This window comes from Typopeltis vanoorti, chromosome 12 (assembly GCF_054136105.1).
Source record: "Typopeltis vanoorti isolate ZY-2024b chromosome 12, IOZ_Tvanoo_1.0, whole genome shotgun sequence".
NCBI lineage: Eukaryota > Metazoa > Arthropoda > Arachnida > Uropygi > Thelyphonidae > Typopeltis > Typopeltis vanoorti.
The window spans coordinates 83,294,817-83,318,564 of NC_143560.1; the positions used below are offsets into that span (position 1 = coordinate 83,294,817).

General features: G+C 36.3%; 1 protein-coding gene across 1 annotated transcript in view; it reads right to left on the minus strand.

The window, feature by feature from the left end:
- LOC150100945 (enoyl-CoA delta isomerase 2-like) overlaps window positions 1-23,748 on the minus strand; it is a 181,891-nt gene that overhangs the window by 79,088 nt on the left and 79,055 nt on the right. The window contains exons 5-6 of the mRNA XM_090401940.1: window positions 10,901-10,999; window positions 3,539-3,748 (exon numbers count right to left, since the gene is read on the minus strand). Of these exons, the coding sequence (XP_090258066.1) occupies window positions 3,539-3,748; window positions 10,901-10,999 (309 nt within the window). The remainder of the gene's footprint in view (window positions 1-3,538; window positions 3,749-10,900; window positions 11,000-23,748) is intronic.

The following is a 23,748-nucleotide window of genomic DNA, read 5'->3' on the forward strand; positions in this document are numbered from 1 at the left end:
TTGCTCACATCCTCCTTATACAGCTTTCACGGATGACCTCTTCTTTTCCACCAATCTCCCACCATTTTATGAAAAACATTAATCCTATAACAATCCCTTACTAACTTGTATGTCTCTATCACCTCTCTGTCCTATCCACTAAACCCTGCAAATTGAATTGTCTCAATCTTTCTTCATATTCAACATTCCAGAGATCAAAAACTATTTTGATCAATAACTTCTCGATCCTCTCCAAAATCTCTTCATCCTTTTGAAAACCAGGTCACCAAATCTGTGCACAATAGTCAATATGTGGCCTAACCAGAGTCTTATACAATGGAACCAGAATCTCCTTACTTCTACAAGTCAGTGTCCTTTGCATCATTCCCAGAATCTGTTACATTGCCCTCATAATTTTGACAATATGTCCTCTAAATTTTAGATCCCTATCCACCATCACCCCAAGATCTCTGATTTCCTCCACTTCCAACAATATATCCTTACCAAGAATAAATTCTACATCCCACCTTTGTTTTCCAAATTTTAAAACCTTATGTTTTGCAACATTGAATTGGGGTCCCCAGTCCCATGCCCATTCACTCAGTCTATCCAAGTCTTAATGTAAGGCTACAATATCTGCTATACTCCTTATAGTTCATTCTAACTTGCACCATCTGCAAACAACTGTATATCCCCATTCAAATCTTCCCTAACATACAGGTTAAACAGCAATAGCCCTAAAGCAGCCCCCCCGAGGCACACGCCTTGGGGGGGGGGGGGCTGACTTTCTGAAAGACACTAGTGACTTTCCTGTGCTGGGATATTACTTCCTCATATGCAACTTGTTGACACCTGTCAGACTCCAATCCAATGCACTGGTCTAACATTCAATCCCATTCGCTCTAGTTTGACTATCAATGACTATCAATTTATCATGCAGTAATCTATCAAAAGCCTTTGCAAAGTCTAAGTATACTACTGTGTATCCATCTCTCACATCCAATGCTACTATCACTTTACTGTAATGAGTAAGTATATTACTAAAACATGATCTTCCTTTAGCAAATCATGCTATCCATCAAAGAGAATACCATTGTTGTCAACCCAAATCTGGATCCTGATTCTCACTAGCCTTTCCAACACTTTAACTACAACATCTGACATAGAGATTGGCTATAATTTGATGTTTGAATGACCCAATGTAAGACTCATATTAAATAAATATGTCATGGCAGATCTCAACTCCTTAGCACATTCCTTCAAAATACGTGATGATATATCATCAAGTCCCACAGTCTTATTAATATCAAGTTAGCTAAATTCCCAATACCTCTTCCTCACTCACTAGCATCCTTGTAAAGCTTACAAGGATGAAAGCTTTATTAACTGCCCATTAAATATCTCAATTATATTCTCAGTATTATCTAAATATCCTTATCCGATTATCCTTATACGATTTTCTCCAATCAGTGCCATCCTACTACAATCGTTCTTTTTGCTGGCTACATATCAAAAGAATGTTCTAAGATTTTTTTTTTTTTCATGCAGTAATCTATCAAATAGATAGATCTGCTGCTAATACTGAACTTTTGCTACCCTTACCAACTGAGTTATCCTTGCCTGTCCTCTGTATTCCTCATGGAATTGATTATTACCACTTCTCTTATGCTGCCTCCATATTGCCATTTTTCCTCTACATTGCATGCTTAATCTCTTCATTTATCCATTTTATGCCTACCTTCTTTGTATTCCTGACCTATGGAATACTAGACAGTTCTTGAATATCACCAAAGCTGCACTGAACTGCTTTCCACCTAACTCCTCATTCCATGCTACAGCTACAAGCTGCCTCCCGAGCTTCTAATAATCATCAACCTTGTAGTTCCACATGTGCTCTTTCTTCACAAGGCTGGCAACCACCCATATAATTACTTCATGGTTACTCTCAGTAATTGAAGGGAGATTTGCCATCTCATTTATAATAATATCCTCTGATGAGATGATCAAATTCAAGACCTTCAATCCTCGTGTGCTTTCTGTTACATACTGCCTGAGCTAGTTGTGCCTCATAAACCCAAGAAATTAATTTTCATTACTTCCAGTTGCTATCTCATCATCTCAGTCTATATTGCCATAATTAAAACTGCCCATAATAATCACCCCTTTTCTTATTTGCTTACAAATTACCAGATCTATACATCAGCCAACTAAGTATTTCATTCTATTCAGTTCTATCTCGCGCCGCACTGCCTCAAAACCATTACTACTATTTCCCCCTTTCATCTCTGCCTTGTATGGCCATAACTCTTTTTCTATCATCAATAGCACTCCACCTGCCTTTTTACCCTTTCCATCTTCACAAAATACATCATACCCTTCTGTCTCTATTCCTGTCAGAATGTCATCCTCATCCAACCATGTTTTCCTTATGCCAACTATTTTTGAGTGAACAAACTCAATCAGTACAACCATTTCATTTTTCTTGTTTCTGATACTTCTACCATTCGTATACAAACATAACAGCTCATTCCTGGTATATAACAAGTTTCGCTGATACCACTTATTAGATGTGCCTCTGCATAACTTTCCTCAGGCCATTTCTTTTTCTCCTTACTCATTCCCAGAACTTTCTTCAGATTGAACTGTTTTTCCTACATCCCAGGTCATCCCTTTACCTTTTCGTCTACACACATATTCATATCCTCTTGGGGCATCAAATTTTCTCACATTGTGTTTCCCTGTCCAACATGAATCTCCCCATTTCAATGTTGGTCTTGCACACTTGTTCTCCCATTCTCTACACTCATGCTACCCACTTCTTCATTCATAAGCACCACTTCAATCTCTCCTTCCTTACTCTCCTGCTCTTTCACATTGCTTCCTACTTGCTCATATATATATATATATATGAGCAAGGCAAGTATATATATATATATATATATATATATATTAAGATGTGATTAAAAATAAACAAGGACATGAAGAAGATTCATAAAAATATCTGTGTGGAATGTATTCATAATATGGTGTCAGATTTTTACTATTACAGCTGAAAACTGGAAAAAAAAATTAAAACATTTAAAATGTACCATCACAAAATAACTTGGCGTAAACTAGAAGAGAAAACAAAATGAAAGAATATTACATGAAATAAAAGAGCCGAGTACTGAAATCATAAAAAGAAAGATGAAATTCCTGGGACATGTACAAATCTTGTATCACCTTGCCTGAAGATCTCTTTCAACTAACTGAAAGAAGTTCAATGAAGAAAAAATTTGATGAGTTAAGGAGAAAGAGAAATTTCGAATAGGAATGTAACATTTATTAATTACAATTACTACTGTACTAATGTTTTCCTATCAGTAATCAATATCTATATAATACAACATTGTCTACACATTAAAACAAACAGTATATTCATTTTGAATTCATTAATATAAACTCACTGCTCTATCATATTTATGCAGGACACAAGAGGAGCTAAAATGTTGTCGCTGTCAATTTAGTCCTAAAGTAAATGAAAGGTCTACTTTTTAAAGTCTTAGGACAGTCTGCTTACTTGAAGATTAACAGCATTTTTCCATTCAGGCCTGTTTAGAAAAACTGTTGTAATTTTGTCCTCTGTTCTAACTAATAAACCTTCATATCGGCTTTTTTCCTCAGATTCTTTAGCTTTTCCAAGTTTTTGCCCTGAAGTTATTTCTTTTTCCAAAGCACGCTTTATTACTATTTCACTTATCACATCAATATACTGATATTTGGCTGCATCCTACAGAAAAGACCAATATCCAAATATTTAAATTAAATTTCTTTCAGAGTATGAATTATAGCAATATACTTCCATTCTAAAAGCAACTTTTTAATGATGGTCCAAAACATAAAAACAAAAGTAAATAAACAAATATTTAGTACTGCTATTATTATGAAAGGTATGACCTGGAAGGCACTTCAATTTTCTTCATAAAATGAAGAAAGTGAAATTAAGTAATAAACATCACTTGATATTATAATAGAGATTAAATTTAAACTACTTAATAAATATTACTTCTTTATTCAAAGAGTTTCTGCCAATATATATGTGTGTGTGTGTGTGTGTTAAGCATAATCAATATGACATTCAAAAGATGGAACAACAGCATCTGGGTAAATTATTAAAAGATTAGAGCAGCATGGCCTAATTATAACTAGGTTCTAGAGAAGGTCAGTGAATGGTACATATAAAAACATATAAGATTTATGAATATTATTAAGCAATATCATTCATCCTCCATAATGAGGAACATAGTCCATCTCACCTGTTGTGATCAGAATAATGTAGTAATGTTTCACAACACATGTAGTAAGGTTTCATATATAATCATTCTATAAGGAACCTGCACCTATTTTTTTTTACTCCAACAAGTTTTGTATGCATCAAACAGCCACAAATATTTCAGCAATATGTACACCTTTTACTGAGCCTTACTAGGACTGCAATTATAATTATACTATGCTATCTCAAACTACTTTGCTCTTAATCTTCTTGTCATTTACATGTGTGCTATTGTTTCATCTTTTAAAGGGACTTATTGTGTATATATATATATATATAAAGAGTCTATATATATATAGTAAGTCCCTGACTTACATGGATATGTATGAATAAACATTAAATATGTATTGCTTACTTAAAAAATTTAATTTCTTTATTCACAGAGGTTTCAATCAAATCTGTTATGAGCATCTTTTATGATGTTATGAGCACACACACACACACACACACAAACACACACACACACACACACACACACACACACACACACACACACACACACACACACATACACACACACAGTAAGGTTCGGAGTTACATGGATTTAAATTCAAGCTATGCAGATTCATACAGATGCAGCTGCTGTAATTTGATTTAGACTAGCAATGTCATCTATCAAGTGTCACTTTGAATATAACAGATGACTTTGGAAAAACTTTTATTGGGATTATATTGATCAAGTGTATATAATAAACAACTAAGTTATACCAACTAGTTTCACCAAGTCTGTTGGCATCTTCAGGGTACATAACTGATGTAAGGCACTAAAAAGTAAAAAACTGTTACAAACTAAAATCAACCGATTCCAATTATATTAAACAAAGAACAGGGCGCATACAATACATTCATAGAGCGTGGATGATCTCACTTGTTGTTATTTAGGAACGTTCTATAGTTGGCACTATAATTCAGTTCTGGCGAGTTGAAGGATCTGATAAGGGTCTTCCAGATCATGGGCAAGATTAGTCCTTGGTTCCTGTTAAGGTTTTGTGTACAGCGGGCAACTGTTGTGGCCTCCTTAAAAATTCAGGAGCGGAAGTCCTCCTCCATGTAAGGAATTGTGCTTCTATCCCACTCTATGGTATGGTTCGTTCTTCAAGTTCACTCTAGAACTTGAAGAAGATAACTAATTATCATTTCTGGACACTTTAATTAAGAAGCTTCCGAATGGTGGTATCAACCTCTCAGTTTACCGCAAACCTACCAATACAGGACGTTATTTACATTTCACTTCCTCACACCACATTTCTCAGAAAATTAGTATTGTACACATGTTGAAGAACCGTGCCTCTCTCCTTACAACAGATCAACAAGACCTCCAGGAAGAACTATCCCTGATATCCAGCAACCTTATCATGAATGGATTTTCTCGAAGACTCGTCCACAAGATACTTTTCTCTGAACCCTGACAAAGACAACAAGATGATGTACGTTATATTTCTACCATCGTCATTCCATACTTAGGGACAGTTTCAAATAAGATTGCAAGCCATTGTTAAAGTCTTGTCTCTGGAGGGTTTTTAGGTGGTTCAACAGTTGCTAGGAAGCTATGTCAAGATCTTAGTCATTGGGGAACTTTAGTTTGGCCAAATAGTGGGTGGCACTAATCATTCATTTGTCTGCTTCTTTCATCAGCTGAGAATGCAGATCTTTGAATTGAAGGGGGGGGGGGGCTGCAATACCAGCCAAAGTATACAGGTCTCTTACTGGTGTTGGTTTCAGGCATCCTGTAATTAAGCAGCAGCTTTCATTCAATGCTGGATCAAGATTTTCAGCATGGCAGGATCTGGACCATACAGGGCAGGCATATTCAGCAAAAGAACAGCAAAGAACCAAGACACAAAATCTCAGTGTTCTAGGGTCTGCACGCCATTTGGAGGAAGTAAGCTTTCTTAGTGTGTATATATTTCTTGCATTAACTTTTGCCTTTATTTTTTCTATGTGTGTTTTATATGAAAGAGTGTGATTGAGAGTCACACTGAAGTAGATTGGGTTCAGGAATGTTCTATATTATTATTAAACAAGACCTCATTGGAGTCAAAGAATCATCTGGGAGGTCCTTTTATCACACACACACATGCCATCATACCGTGTCTTAAACACACTCAAACTCCCTGCAGACACCACACTCTCAGGCAAGGCATTCCAATCATTCACAACTCTGCATGAAAAAAAAATCTGTCTCTCACTCCCCTACTCACACCCTCTTTATACAGTTTCCAGGGATGACCTCTGGTTCTCCCCTGATCTGCCACTATTCTCTGCAGAACTTCTCCACCATTGATCTTATAACAACCCCCTACCAACTTGTAGGTCTCTATCATATCTCCCCTCCTCCTTCTCTCCACCAGACTCTGCAAATTACATCTTCTCAATCTTTCCTCATACTCAACATTCCAGAGGTCAGAAACTACCTTAGTCAGTCGCCTTTGGACCCTTTCCAACATCTCTTCATCCTTCTGAAAACCCGGTGACCAAATTTGGGCACAATAGTCCATGTGTGGCCTAATCAAAGCCTTATACAATGGAACAAGAATCTCCCTACTTCTACACGTCAGTGTCCTCCACATCATTCCCAGAAGTCTTTGTGTTGTCTTCACAATTTTGGCGATGTGTCCCCTAAATTTTAGATCCTTATCCACTATCACCCCCAGATCTCTTATTTCCTCTACTTCCAACAATATATTCTCACCAAGCATAAATTCTGCATCCCATCTTTGTTTTCCAAATTTTAAAACCTTGCATTTTGCAACATTGAACTCACATCCCCATTTGCTTGCCCAATCACTCAATTTATTCAAGTCTTCTTGCAAGGCCACAACATCTTGACTACTCTTTATGGTTCGTCCCAACTTTGCATCATCTGCAAACAACTGAATATCTCCATCCAAATCTTCGCCAATATCATTAATATACAAGTTAAATAGTAATGGCACTAAAACAGACCCCTGAGGCACTCCACTAGTGACTTTCCTTTTCCTGGATATCACACCCCATACACAACTTGTTGATACCTATCAGATAGTCAGTATCCAATCCAATGCACTAATCTAATATCCAACCCTATCTGCTCTAGTTTGACTGTCAATTATCATGAGGTACTCTATCAAAAGCTTTTGCGAAATCCAAGTATATTACTGTGTATCCTTCTCCTCTGTCCAAGGAAGCAGTCACTTTATTGTAATAAGTAAGTAGATTACTAAAACATGACCTCCCTTTAGCAAATCCATATTAGAGCTTTCCCAAGAAATCTGTAGCTTCCTGTTGGCTTCTTTATTGTTAAGGTGAAAAAGGCTACTCTGGGTTTTCAAGGAGTTTGGTTTTAATTGATTACTGCTATAATATGTGGTTCGACTATTTAAGGCAAGTACAGCAATGGACTTGAAATTTTTTTGATTGAGCAGTTATCTCATGGCTGCTGTCTATATATATGGCAAGGTCATCAGCATAGAAAATTTCTAGTTCCTGGAAAGATGGGGAGATCATTGATGTAGATGTTGAAAAGTAATGGTGATAACACCGTGGGGGGGAGGCTGTTTTTTTTGGGGATGCCTCTGTTGCTACTGTTGCTTTGCCATTATCACCAAAGCTGATAAGGGGAAAGCAACAGTAGTTATGGACTCAGCAAATTACAGAAGAAAACTTTCTCTTTTACTTTGAGATCGCTCCATATATCAAGAACTTGATTATAATCCAACCAACAGACAACTTAAAGAAATTAAATTCTCTCTTAGATGAAGTCATCAATTTAAATAGAGACACAATTGAAAGACTTAAAACTCATTTTGCAAGACCTCCTAGATTTTATGGTCTTCCTTAAATACATAAGATTGACTTTCCTCTTCGTCCAATAGTAGATTGTATTGATTCTCCTACTTACCGTATAGCCAAATATCTTGCTAAATTATTGAAATCTCACATAGGCAACTCTAGTTCCTTTCTAAAAAAACTCCTGATTTTTTAGAAAAATTAAAAAATGTCTCATTGCAACCTACAGATCTTATGGTGAGCTTTGATATAGAATCTTTATATACAAATGTACCTCTCAAGGAGACTTTAAAAAATTACTTGCTGACATCTTTCCAGAAGACATTATAAAACTATTCGATTTCATAATACACTCTTGATGTTTCTTATGTCAAAACAAATTTTACAGCCAAGTAGAAGGAATGGCAATGGGAAGTCCTCTCTCTCTCCTGCTTTAGCCAACTTTTATTTAGAACATCTAGAAAAAGTCCTCTTCTCATCTATTTTCCCTCAACCATCCTTTTGGGTAAGATATATAGATGACATCTTTACTGTATGGCCACACAACAAACACTCCTTACCTTCTTTTTTAAACAGATCAATTCCTTATACACATCATCGTATAAAGTTTACTATGGAAATGGAAGAAAACAACCAGTTATCTTTTTTAGACGTTCTCCTCATCCGGTCACCTTCATATACTCTTACAACTACAGTTTACAGGAAACCAACATTCACAGGTCATTATATTCTTAAAGAATCAGCCCATCATCCTTGTCAAAAAACAGGAATCGTAAAATGTCTTATCAGACGAGCCAAAACTAATTGTTCTACTTCTAATTTTCTACAGAAAGAACTTTCTACTATCCAACAACACATGAAATTCAATGGCTTTCCAAAAAGAGAACTCAACATCTTCTCGATTCTTATAATCCACCACAAAACAACGAAGATTCAATACATCGAGTTCCAATTCCTTACATCTCCAGGATTTCAGAACCTATTGCAAGAATTCTGAAGAAATATGAGTTAACAGCTACGTATTCACCTATTAACAAATTATCTTCCCATTTTCCTTCTCCTAAAGACAAACACTCAACTATATCTCTTCTTGGAGTTTATCAAATTCCCCGCAACTGTGATCTCTCCTATTTTGGACAAACTGGACGTTCTCTTGAAAAAAGAATCCAAGAACATCAATCCTCCATTCATCACAACAAACCTGAAAAATCTGGATTGGCTCAGCACGGGACTGAAACTAACCACAACATCCTTTGGTCAAAAACTCGCCTCTTACATAGATCCCGTTATAAATTTGAACGTTTATTCAAAGAAAGTGTAGAGGCCTTACTCCATCGTCCTAACCGGAATCAGAATGACTGTATATCTATATCAAAAATCTGGGAAAGTCTAATCAGGATAACTCATTAATTTTTTATGTTATTTAATATTATTAATTAATATCTTTATTTCGATCATGTCTCTGCTTAAAAATATTCCCTTTAATACTTAGTGATATAACATCACGTGCCTTGTTTTTTTTAAATGATCTATTGTTAGTATTCCACCTTATTTTTTTTTTTAAACTGTTCTTGTAGTGCCACTGAAGATGGTCTGCTATTTCCAGACTGAAATATTTGGTGAATTAAATATTTTTCTTTTGTTTACGCGCATATATTATACATGACCTGTATAGCAAGGAATGGAAACTAACTGTTGAGGTCAATAAGAAATGCCAAGGAATTAAGTTGTTATATGGTGAGTAAAAGGAAGAACGACTATGGAAGAGTGACTTGAATGAATGCTGATGGTAGGGAGGTAACAGAAGAAAATTAAATACCTGAGTGACTGAATAATCATTTTGCATAGGTATATCATGCATGTGGAGATACTGCATTTCCAGATGTGTCACTTTTCTATCTGAGAAAAGATATAAATGAATTGGAGATGATTAGGGTATTGCATAATCTTAATGCAAATTCAGGAGATTAGCTGAGATCTGAAACACCATCTGAAGCAGTGAAAGTTGTACAGTTAAAAAATGTGGGTTGAAAATTCAATTTTCTAGAAGGAAAGACCCTACTTGTCTGTGCTCAAGATCAACTAACTCAGGATCTAACTGAACAAAGACTATAAAGAGTTCCTTTAGTCAGTGACTTAGAATCAAACCATAATCTTAACTACTTAACAAACAGCATGTTGACCACTGTGCACAGATTTCATCATCTGAGTTTGTTGGAGGATCAGGAGTTAGTAGAGAAGATTCAAAGATGAGTGACCAAACCGGTGCCAGGTCAGTGGAATGCTACCTATGGGGATAGGTTGAGGGTATATGGATTACAAAGTTTAGTTGATAGGTGGAGAAGAGGGGATATGTCAGAAACTTATAAGATATTAAAGGACTTTATAAAATTGATGCAAAGGAAAATTTTCAATATATGACATATAGTTAGAGAATGAGGGGTGATCTGTGAAAGTTGTGTATGGGTGTGGTTAGTAAAGGTGTGCAAACTAGATAATTTGCCTGGAGAGTGGTGAACGAGTGGAATGAATTGTTAAAATTAGTCATGAGTGTCCCAACAGTAAATGAGCTTAAGGAGAGGTATGATAGGTTTTGTGTGTATAAACATTAGTGTGGGGTCCCACGATGAGCCTCCGGAACCAATAATATGGTCTTTCATCTAACAGCCTAGCATTTTTGAATTGTTAACAGAATGATACAAATGCACCTCAATTAAAAAACATCTTAAATGATATTATAAAGTGTTCAATATTTCCACTTTTTACTACAATTAAATTACAATATTCATTTTTCTTTCAGATTACAATTGAAGCACTGAAATATGGATGTGTGATCTATACCTGGGACATAGTACCAAGAGAATTCCAAGCTTCCCATTTAGCTTTTAGAAAATCATCACACTGTTCTGGTTTGGATATATTACATATTCCAATAGTTGCCTAATAAGAAAAAAGAAATGAAAATACTTGAAAAATTCGAGAAAAAAATGTGAGAAGCTATTTCATATAAGATGATGTTTAAACGATATAACCAATAAAATGCAATATTATTTTTCAGAATTTTTTGGATAAAAAGTATAAAATAGCAACAAATCAAATTAATAAAATAATTATTATGCTCATGACTTAATTCTAATGGAACTGACCAAATGAAGGCACAATAAGGCATGATATTGAGGAGTTGCATAATACTAATATATATATATATATATATATATATATCAGGGGTGAATATTCCAGGTGTGCTAGGTGTGCAGTGCTCATCCATGAAATATCACTATCACACATTATATTTTTGCATTTATTCCTGTTAAAGACTCCCCCAACTGTTTGCAGACTTTGCGCGATTCCTAAAATTGAACACAATATACTGTACTAATGCTTCATTGTCCTCTTCAGGAGGGTAATAAGCTATATTAATAAATCAAGCTATATTACATTTCGCACAGTATACAAAACAGACAATGATTTGATCATTGATTATTCTACTGAACTGACATCTAGTGAAAAAAAATTAAATAAATAAATAAAATAAAATAACTACATCAAAGCTTTATTCTACTTATGACAACATCAGAGAACAATTCCATATAGATAGTTTTATTACAGCAAAAGTGGTGTCCTAATTTAACACGAGAGTTGTTATATTAGAGTTAAAATCCTGGATTACCTATAGTTGTATTTATAACTGACTCTTAGGCAGAAAGGTTATGCGAGTAGAATATGTGCCTTCCATATTAATGGGATTTTTAGCCCATCATTATTGTTAAGATTAGGGTAGTTGATAAGAATTTCACAGGATTCCTTAAATTTACATTCATACCACGTTTTGGTGTGATCTCAACAACAGGTGCCTTTCCAGTCAATTCTATGTAAAGAATTCAGGGCATGATCAGAAAGTCTGACTTCACCATAGTTATTAAATTTAATGTGCCTTTTTTCGGATAGGAATTGTGCATCCTGTTTCCCCTATATTGCACAAATTACGGGTGCATGAATTCGGTATACACTAGGGTGGGCCAGCAGAGGAAGTGGATCCTTGGATGAGTTGAGTAAGTTCTTATTTAATTTTGCAGATTTAAAGGTGGCTTTAAGGTTGTATTTATGTAGTATTCTGTTTATTTTATCTGATATCCCTTTAATGTATGGAATGGTTACAATTTTATTGTAGTCTAGTTTATTTTTGTTTTTAGGTGAGGTCTTGTGAAAATAATTCTTCACAAGACCTCATCTAAAAACAAAAATAAACAAGACTACAATAAAATTGTAACCATTCCATACATTAAAGGGATATCAGACAAAATAAACAGAATACTACAAAAATATAATCTTAAAGCCACCCACCTTTAAACCTCCTGCAAAATTAAAGAACTTACTCAACTCATCCAAGGATCTGCTCCCTCCACTGGCCCACCCTGGAGTATACCGTATTCATGGCACCTGTAATTTGTCCTATATAGGGGAAACTGGATGCACAATTCTTATAAAAAAAAAGGAACATAAACAACACGTTAAATATAATAACTATGGTCAAGCTGGTCTTTCTGATCATGTCCTGAACACTTTACATAGAATTGACTGGAAAAGCACCTGTTGTTTACATTACACTAAAACATGGTATGAACATAAATTTAAGGAGGCCTGTGAGATTCTTATCAGTCATTCTAATCTTAACAATAATGATGGTCTAAAAATACCAAGAATATGGAAGACACATATTCTATCCACTTAACCTTTCTCCCTAAGAGTTAATTATAAATAGGACCATAGGTAATCCAGGATCCTAAATCTAATATAACAATTGTCTTACAATAAAAATGATGTCCTAACAATAAGTTAGGACATCATTTTTATTGTAACTAAACTATCTATAAGAAAGAATGTTTCTCTGATGTTGTCTTAAATAGAATATAGCTTTGATGTAATTAATTTATTTTATTTCATTTATTTATTGTAATTTTATTTTATTTTCACTAGAGGTGAGACCAATAGAATAACTATTGATCAAATTATTGTCCCTTCAGCATACTATGTGAAATGTAATTTAGCTTGTCTCTGTGTGTGTGTGTGTATATATATATATACACACACACAGATATACCCACCCACACACACACATATATATATATACATATATATATATATGTGTGTGTGTGTGTGTGTGTGTGTGTGTGTGTGTGTGTACTCCAGATGATGACCTTAATATGAAGGTCGAAACATCAGGAAATTAAAATAATTATTTATAACATGGTTGTAAAGTCCATAATTTGCGTTAAAAAAAAAAAAAATTGACACCTAGTTTTTGTGTTGGGTGGTAGGAGTTTATGTGTATATATTGGTCAGTATGTGCAGACTTCTGGTAAACAGTGAAGGAAAGATTGTCAGATGGAAGACGTGAAACTTCTTTCATGTCTTCCATCTGATTACATGAGATGGAAGTTTTTGTGAGATTTTGTGAGATGGAAGTTTTTGTGAGTCTTTACGTGAGACGTGAAGTATCTGTGAAACTGCAGAGTGGATGATCACAATAACAAACCTTGGGAGTGTCTTGATGTAAAATCAGATGTAAGAGAAGGGTATACACTAACTCTTAGTATATACCCTTCTTGGTATACACTCTTCTCGGAGAATGAGCATGGTGTGGAAGTAATTTTTTAATCAGTGTATCTAGAAAAGGAAGTGTGTTCTACCTTTCAATCTCAACTGTGAATTGTATGTATTTGTGTTGTTTGTTTAGGGCTGAGGAAAGTGTCTGGCAGCCATGGGACCAGATAGCGAAAACATCGTCAACATATCTAAGCCAGATTTTGGGTTTTAAAAGAGAGGAATCTAGAGCACATTGCTCAAAAGCTTCCATATAAAAGTTAGCAATTGGGGGGGGGGGGATAATGGTGAGTCCATGGCTGTGCCTTCGTTTTGCAGGTAGAAAGTGTTTTGCCACACAAAATAATCAGAATGTAGTACATGTACAAAGAGCGCTGTAATATCAAGAGTATCATTGACAGACATTTCTGAAGATGGCAGAGTGATGTCTTTGATTGAGTGTTTTTAATATAGGAGGAATGACCCACCAACTCCTTGAGTATCGATGCTAGTTTCTTGGCTAGATGACAATCGGGTCTGTCTACACCTTCAATTATTGGCCGGAGTGGTACATTCTGTTTGTGAATCTTTGGTGAACCATAAATTCTCGGAGAATGAGCATAGTGTGGAAGTAATTTTTTAACTATATCTTCAGGCACCAAGAAATTTTTGTTTTCTTTTTTATCCGGTTGGTTTGGTTATAGTTAACAAGTTGATAATTGCTGTTGTCTGAGATTAATTGATTCATTTTTTCTAAATATTTCTAAAATAACTGTGACACTTCCTTTATCAGCTCTAGTGATTATAATGTCCAGATTAGATTTTAGGGATTTCACTGTGAAATTGCTATATCTTCCTAAAAAATGACTGCAGACAAAATACTATTAAAAGAATTCTTCACAAGATCCCACCTAAAAACAAAAATAAACTAGACTACAATAAAACTGTAACCAGTTCATACATTAAAGGGATATCAGATAAAATAAACAAAATACTACAGAAATACAACCTTAGAGCCACTTTTAAATCTTCTGCAAAATTAAAGAACTTACTCAACTCATCCAAGGATCCACTTCCTCCGCTGGCCCAAAATCTTACTCTGTGTCTTTCCTGTTGATGGTTTAGTTACTAGTTTTGTTATTGGTGGATTTTCTACTTCCCCTACTCCTCTAGTTCTTCTGTTTGCATTTTTTTTTTTTTTTTTTCAGCAGGGAAAGGTTGAATGGCTGATGTAGCTGGCACTAACTCTTAGGTTGCAGATGACTCCGCTGGGGCAGATGGCACTAATAGAGTAGATGTTGCTTTATTTATTTTGCCTAAGGAAATCTCTGATTGGAGGTTTTCTTCTTGGTGGGGAGTGTTTGACAATTTCTAGAATTGTCAAAGAAATTGTCTTTGTTAATCAAAGACAGTTTGTTCATTTGTTTGGAATTTCTTTGATTAACTGAAAAAGTGCTCTTGCACCTTCTACAAATGTTCACAGGGGATAGATAGTTATTGCTGGAGATGTGCCTGATATTCACACAGTTGATGTACTTGTCTCAGAGACAGTTGCTGCCCAAGTGATAAGTCAAACCACAGTGCACACAAGGTTCAGATGTTAACAAAATTGGATAGTGATGACTTCATATCCATTGTGTATGTTACTTCACCATAGTAACAACTTGAATCTTCTAAGGAGGTACTAGTTTTTGCTGTTACTAACTTTCTTTATTTCGCAAAGGAGCGAATTAAGATGTCATCAGCAGCCTCAATATATTCCATGGGACAACCTCTCAATTTTAACTATTTGCACTTGGTTTCCAATCATAATAGGTGTTACTTGGTTATCTTGTACAGAAAATTTTTTTAGTAGTTTATCCTTTGATTCAATGTCTTTTACTAGGACCAGGTGCTTCTTCCTGATGTAAAGTGTGAAGGAAAGATGTTATCTGCAGCCTCTATATACAAGTAAGATACTTCACACACAAACTATGTTTGTTTACACTTAGGTAAAGTAAAGAAGAATATAATTTCTTATTAGGTATAATTTACTTTGTAACCAAGTGAAAATGCTTTCAACAACTATCTCTGATCCAGAGTTATAAGGATTTTTTTTTTTTTTCAAATACAACTACTTCGATCAATTCCAGTAGTTCACATCACACCAATAATAAAAACTATTCAAATGACCTATCGTGTTTTATTATTTTTTTTTTATTCTTCACATCTGAGAATGGATTATAATCAAAATTGCTGCTCGCACTGCAATGCCACTGCTTCTTATAATTTTCTTTTTCTTCTTCTTATTATTATAACAAATTTTTATGAAGTCAAGACTTGTTACAGTAGCAATATATTTATATTTATATGAATATATTGCTCACTCAACAAGCAATATATTTATATTTATATAAATATATTGCTCACTCAACAAGCAATATATTTATATTTATATCATGTTGGCCTTAAACTCATTCATACTATTAGAATTTTTGCAAAACATTCCACTCAACCAACACTGCAGATACATCTTCCCATTTGTTCACCAGAATCTTCTACAATAAGAAGATGAGTCTTTGACTCCATGAGGTCTTGGGGTAATAATAATAATAAGAGAAATGTCCTCTTATTCTCCTACTCTCACCCTCCACTCTTATTTATAATCCCTCCATATTCTGTAAAATTATCTCACCAAGTTAAATACCCATATGGTATTTTAGTTAGATAACCATATGGCTTCGCAACGTTTTGATGATGTGTTCGCTATTTAGCCACATGGCTCTGATACACTCCTCTCCTTCTTAACACACTTAAACAACCAACACCCCCAGAATCAAGTTCACCCTGGAAAAAGAAGAAAAACAACAGCCTCCCTTTCCTAGACACACTACTCCAGCATGATGGAACCTTGGTTTTCTCAGTTAATAGAAAACCCACCCATACAGGCAGGTACATTCACCAACAATTCCCCCCCCCCTCACAATAATATGGAGTTGTGAAAACACTATACAACAGGGCTAAATTAATCTGTTCTAACGACATGGAATTAAATCACATCCTCAACACTTTCTCAGCCAATGGCTACCCCCCCCCCCCAAAATCCAAAAATAACTGAAACCTACAAACCACAACCCCCCCCCCCCTCCACAACAAGGATTACTCTAAATCTATCACCATTCCCTACATCCGAGGCACCTCCGAGGAAAAAATTACCAAAATCTTAAAAAACATGACTTGACCTCCTGTTACAGACCATACAGAAAATTGGCATCCCTTATACGCTCGACTAAAGACCAACCACTTCCCCTAGACCTAGTATACACAAGGGTATACACCTTGTGTATACTAGGACCTGGTATACACAAGGGTATACACCTTGTGTATACTAGGACCTGGTATACACAAGGGATCTGGTGTATACCAGGTCCCTTGCAGCTGTAAACTGTCTTACTTTGGCCAAACAGGCAGGACAGCGAATATCAGAATTTCTGAACATAAGGACTACATCCGTTTTCACAAGTACAGCCATTCTGGTCTTGCAGACCATGCTCTGGATACACGCCACAGAATACGGTGGAAGAAAGCTATAGTAATACACTGTAGCAGATATAAATTCAAAAGATTATTTATGGAATCAGCCTCAGCCCTAAGAAATTCTCCAAACCTCAACAAATTTGGTTGTATGAGACTGCCCCAAATTTGGGAGGCTTACATCAGCAGACCTTCAGCCCATCGGCCAAGAACACCTACTTAGCCCACTAGGGGGCACCATCAGGACTTTTAGGAGAACAATAGCTTCATCACTTCTTTCTCAGTTACTTACTGTGTTGTAGTGCCTACGTGCATGTGCCTTTTTTGTAAGTTCCTTTTGAAGATGGCAACATGATGTTGCCGAAATATCAGAAATATTTGTTAAAGTGTAATTTAATTTATATTCATATCTACATTGTCAATTCCTTAAGTAATTTAGTAATGCATAACCAACGTATAAGCTTGTCTACAAGAAGTTAAATACCACTACCATATATCACACCTTTTCCACCTGATCCATTAAACTAGCTAATTTATAGTTTCTCAACTGCTCTCATAACCAATATTTTAAAGTAATCTAACTCACTTGTATTGGATTAATTACCTGTATCTGGAGTGTTTTAAGAGTTTCCTCATCACAATGTAAGGTGGTGATGAAATTTGAAAACACAGATCATTTGTGTAATCAGATCAAGGCCTTGAACATATAATAGTATAACCCTCTCTATATCTCTATCAGACTTCAGGCCTCTGTTGACCATTACTGATTTATTATTCATCCCCATCTACTACTTATACACCAATTTGCTATGCAGCAATCTGTTAAATGCTTTCACAAATTCAAAAATATTACTGTGTATGAGTTCCTCCCATCCAGCATATTTATCACTTTCCCTTTCTAAAGCAGAAGATTATAAAGTAATAGATAAAGCAACGCCAAAGCTTTACAGTTTTTTGCTGATTACCGCAGAAAATTCTGTCTATCAGTCAAGATGCATATTCTATTCCTAGCTAATTTCTCCAATACTCTAACCACAACTGCAGATATACAAACTGGTCTATAATTGCAAATAGTCTTAGCACCACTTTTATATAGTTACTCAATTTAATTTAATATCTAACCTACTCAACCTAAAGTGCATTTCTTGCTCATTAACTTCCAGTCCCTGTGGTATCTGCCTCCCTTTTGGGCATTGTAATTTTATGTATTTCATTGTAATGTTATGGTATTTCATATTGTTATGAAATACCATAACAAAGTACTCATAAAATAATTTCACTACATCCTATATGGTAGTTGCTTTGTTTCCATCACTGTCTGCTTTACTCCATATCTGGAATGTTGCTTCCTACATACCAGATGAGAGTGTGGATTTCCTTTGGCTTGTCTGGGCTAGTATCCTCTCACACCATGTTTTTTATTTCCTTGTAATGCTTATCAGTTTTTCTCATAGCCTGCATCACTTCTCATGTATCTAGTCATAAACTGCTTTTTATATCTCCTCCTCAACAACTTTATTTTTTCAATTGTTTACCTAATTTCACACTGTTCTTCTGTATCATGTTGCCTTATTTATTTGTCCCTGTTCATCTCTTGTAAACCATCAGATGTATCGTAACCAATTTCCATACTCTATCAAACTCTTTTCACCACAGCTTGCTATCCCATGATACTGATGTAAGTTTACTATGATTTTCATATAGTTTTATATAATATCCACTTTTCTGCTGAAACTATTCCCTGCTTAGTCACCTTACAAATCAGCACCTCACGTGCCAATATCTCATTTACAGCCATATCCCATTTAGATTATTAGTAACTGTACCAATCTAAAATCTAAAGTTGCTGCCAACATAAACATCCTAATGTAGTATCCCTGAAAAATTCTAGAACATTGCTTTCTTTGTTTTTATACACTGTCTCCTCTTTTTTGATTGGTATTCCCCATGATTAAAATTAGGATCTCCTTTGTTTTACTTGTCCAACCAACTGATTTACCTAAACAATTCTGAATCATTATTCTTTACATTTCCAAATACAGACAATCCTTCGATTAATGCAACTCTGATTAGTGCATTTTCGAATAGTGCATCATTTTTTTCTATACTCAAATTCAATTAGTGTGCCTCTAAAATTCAATTAGTGTGCCTACATACATCTCAAAAAGAAATGCTACAGATTTTTAAAATTTTCTATCCATTCATTTTTTATGGCTAACTATTCTAAAAAATCACTCACAGGATGAAATATTTAGTTACCGATTAAAAACATTTTACAAAGTTATTTTTCAATGGCATACTACACTATTTCCATGTACACTATGTTTCAAATTTACCGCCAAATTTATGTCATCTGCTAATTACATAGCAGTTTGATTATCATACCTCGTGCCTCCTTTGCAATTGCTTTCCTTACTTTTTTTTAATTGTAAAGCATTTTCCTGATCTTTCACATGAGTAAAAGAATTATTATTATCATTATTATGGGTGACTCCAGGGAGTCCTTATACTCATCGAGGGAGGCCCTAAACATCATGTCCACACAACTATATGACATTCTAAGAGTATCTTTCATACCTTGCCTTGAACTCACTCATCGTCATAGCACCCGCAACAGACTCTGGCAGCTTATTCCACTCATTTACCACTCTAAAAGTAAAGAACCCAGCTATAACACCCCTGCTAACCACGCTTCCAAAGGTGTCCCCTAGTTCTCCCACCACCAGTCCTGATATCAAAAATATCCTCTGAATTAATGCTATAGGAAACCCTTTAGCAATTTGAATGTCTCAATCATATCTCCCCTTTTCCACCTATCAACCAATTTCTGCAACCCACAAATCTTCAACCTGTTCTCATATGGTTCATTCCATAGACCCGCTATCATCTTAGTCACTCGCCTCTGGATCCTCTCTACCTCCTCCCCATTAAGAAGGAACCTAGGTGACCAAATCTGGGCACAGTAGTCAAGATGAGGTCTTATCAAGGCTCGGTACAGAGGTACAATAACTTGCTTGTCTCTGCTCGTCAAGGTATTTTTCAACAACCAAGTGAGTTGATGAGCTGATTTAGCTACTTTTGCAATGTGCCCCCTAAACTTCATCTCCCTATCCACCAACATTCCCAAGTCCCTGGCCTCATCAATCTCCTGGAATACAGTTCCACCAATGTGGTATACTGCTGCTAATCTTTTCACCCCAAAATGCATAACCTTACATTTTGGCACATTAAATTGATATCCATTCTCCTTAGCCCAGAACTCCAATCTATCCAAGTCGTCCTGTAAGATTTTGACATCTTCTGCATTCACCATCGCCCTACCCAACTTGGCATCATCAGCGAACAAATGAACTGTTCCTCTTAGATCCTTCCCTATATCGTTAATGAACAAATTAAACAGCAGTGGTCCAAGAACAGAACCCTGCGGCACAACACTAATCACAGGCCGTCTTTTTGACTCTACTCCTGAATAAACTACTCTTTGATATCTCTCCATCAACCACCCACCTATCCATTCCCATATGTTGTCGTTTACGGATTAGAATTCCATGTGGTATTACTATTACTATTATTACGGGCAACTCCAGGGAGTCATTAGACTCATCGAGGGAGGCCCCAAATCATATTCATCACAACTATTTGACATTCATACAGTATCTATCATACCTCGCCTTAAACTCATTCACTGTCACAGCATCCACCACAGACTCAGGGAGCGCATTCCACTCATTCACTACTCTAAAAGTAAAGAACCCAGCTCTAACACCTTTACTAACCACACTTTTGCCCAGTTTCCATGGATGTCCCCTAGTCCTCCCACAACCAGCCCTGTTCTCAAAAATATCTTCTGAATTAATTTTATAGAAACCCTTCAGTAATTTGAATGTCTCAATCATATCTCCCCTCCTCCGCCTATCAACCAATTTTTGCAACCCACAAATCCTCAACCTGTTCTCATACGGTTCATTCCACAGACCTGCTATCATCTTGGTCACTCGCCTCTGGATCCTCTCCACCTCCTCCCCATCAAGAAGAAACCTAGGTGACCAAATCTGAGCACAGTAGTCTAGATGGGGTCTTATCAAGGCTCGATAGAGAGGAACAATAACCTGCTTGTCTCTGCTTGTCAACGTATTCTTCAGCAACCAAGTGATTTGATGAGCTGTTTTGGTCACTTTTGCAATGTGTCCTCTAAATTTCAATTCCTTATCTACCAACACTCCTAAATCTCGTGCCTCATCAATTTCCTGGAGCAGGGTTCCACCAATACAGTAAACTGCCGCCAATCTTTTCATCCCAAAATGCATAACCTTACATTTTGCCACATTAAACTGACATCCATTCTCCTTAGCCCAGACCTCCAATCTATCCAAATCATCCTGCAAAATTTTGACGTCATCTGCATTCACTATTGCCCTACCCAACTTCGCATCATCCGCAAACAAATGAACTGTTCCTCTCAGATCATTTCCTATATCATTTATGAACAAATTAAACAGCAGTGGTCCAAGAACAGATCCTTGTGGCACACCACTAGTCACAGGCCGTCTTGTGGACTCTACTCCCGAGTAAATCACTCTCTGATATCTCTCCGTCAACCACCATCCTATCCATCTCACCAACCCTATGTCCATTCCCATATGCTGCAATTTACTGATTAGAATTCCATGTGAAATCCTGTCAAAGGCCTTGGCAAGGTCCAGTAGAATCACCGAAAACCCATTACCCTTATCCAGTTCAGCCGTCACTATGTTATAATAATACGTGAGCAAGTTACTGAGGCATGACCTACCCTTCACAAAACCATGCTGTCCCCGATACAGTATCCCATTTTCTTCTATCCAATCTTGTATTTTCCTCTTGACTATTTTCTCTAAGACCTTGACAATGATTCCTGATATGCTAATCGGTCGGTAATTTACAACAGCAGTCTTGGAACCACCTTTATGCAGTGGAACTATTTTCCCATCCTTCCACCCGCTCGGGACTAACCCAGACCTGAGACTCAAATTAAACAAAATGGTCAAGGGTACTGACAATTCTTTAGCTGCTTCTCGTACAACACGAGCTGGTATACCATCCAATCCCACAGATGTATTGACATTGAGGTTATGCAACAGACTACTCACCTCCACTTCATTAACCACAATTCCCGTATAATCTACTGGTTTTTTCATTTCTGCAATGTCACCACCTGGATGATATACTTTTGCAAAGTGCTCACTCAGTAACTCAACTATCTCAACTGATTCAGTTACCTCCCTACCATCGGCATTCTTTAAAATCAATCTGCCATATACATTTTTCCTTTTACTTGCTACATATCTAAAAAACTGTTTAGGATTCTCTTTAGCCTGCATGGCCAATGTTCTTTCGTAATCCTTTTTTGCTTTTCTTACCACACTCGTCACCCTTCTGGCCTGCGCTTTATACCGTTCATGTGCCTGCCGGTCACCCTTCTCCTTAAATTCCCTCCATAGTTGTTTCTTTTTTTGCAACTCAAGCTTAATGGTGTTATTCATCCATTTAACCCCTACTTGATTTATTATTCGAACTCTAGGTATACAGTCAGCCATTGCTTCATGCAAGCACTTCTTAACTACCTCCCATGCACTATCAACTTCTAGTCCTTGCAGTTGTACATGCCATGGCAGTGAACCAATCAAACTCCTAAGCTTGTCATACTTTCCAGCCTGATAATTCCACATGTACCCTGTCTTAATTGAAAATTCTACACCTTTAGCCACCTCCCAAGTTAAGACCCTATGATCACTCTCACCGATTGGTGGCAATGTGGTCATATTTGTTACAGCCAAATCCTCAGATATAATTACTAGGTCAAGCACTCTCTGACCCCTAGTATTTTCCATTACATGCTGTCGCAGATAGTTATCCCTTAGTAACCGCATAAAATCCAGTTCCTTCCTCCCGTGTGTCCTCTCCTCACTCCAATCAATGCGACCATAGTTGAAATCTCCCATAATAATCACCCTCCTTCCACCCATTTCTTCTATTTGCTTGTGCATACTGTCACCACCATCTTTTCCATCACCTGGTCTATAGCAGCACCCAATTGTATATTTAGTTCTGCTAGCCACAATCTCACACCAAATGGCCTCAAATGTGCTCTTTTCTCTATCCTGCAATTCAACTTCTATTCTCCTTGGCTGGAGCTCATCAGCTATCATCAACAATACTCCTCCCCCCATTTTATTCTCTCTGTCATTCCTGAACACACTATACCCATCACATTCAATCCCACTAGTTATATCATCTACAGTCAGCCATGTTTCACTAATACCTATAACCTGTGGTCTGGAAGTGCCAACCATGGCCAAAAACTCTTCCTTCTTGTTCCTAATACTCCTAGTATTAGTGTACATGAATTTAAGTCCCCCATTAGCCGCAACCCTACCTTGATGACTTATATTAACTATCCCACTCAGATTTATTGTCCTTAATTGCTCTGGCATATTATATTCATTCTTACATTCAACTGCCTCCATAAGGACTGTATCTCTACTCCCCCCCCCCCTAACAAATCTAGTTTCCCTGAATTTGCACATCCACTACATTCAGCAACACTTTCTCAA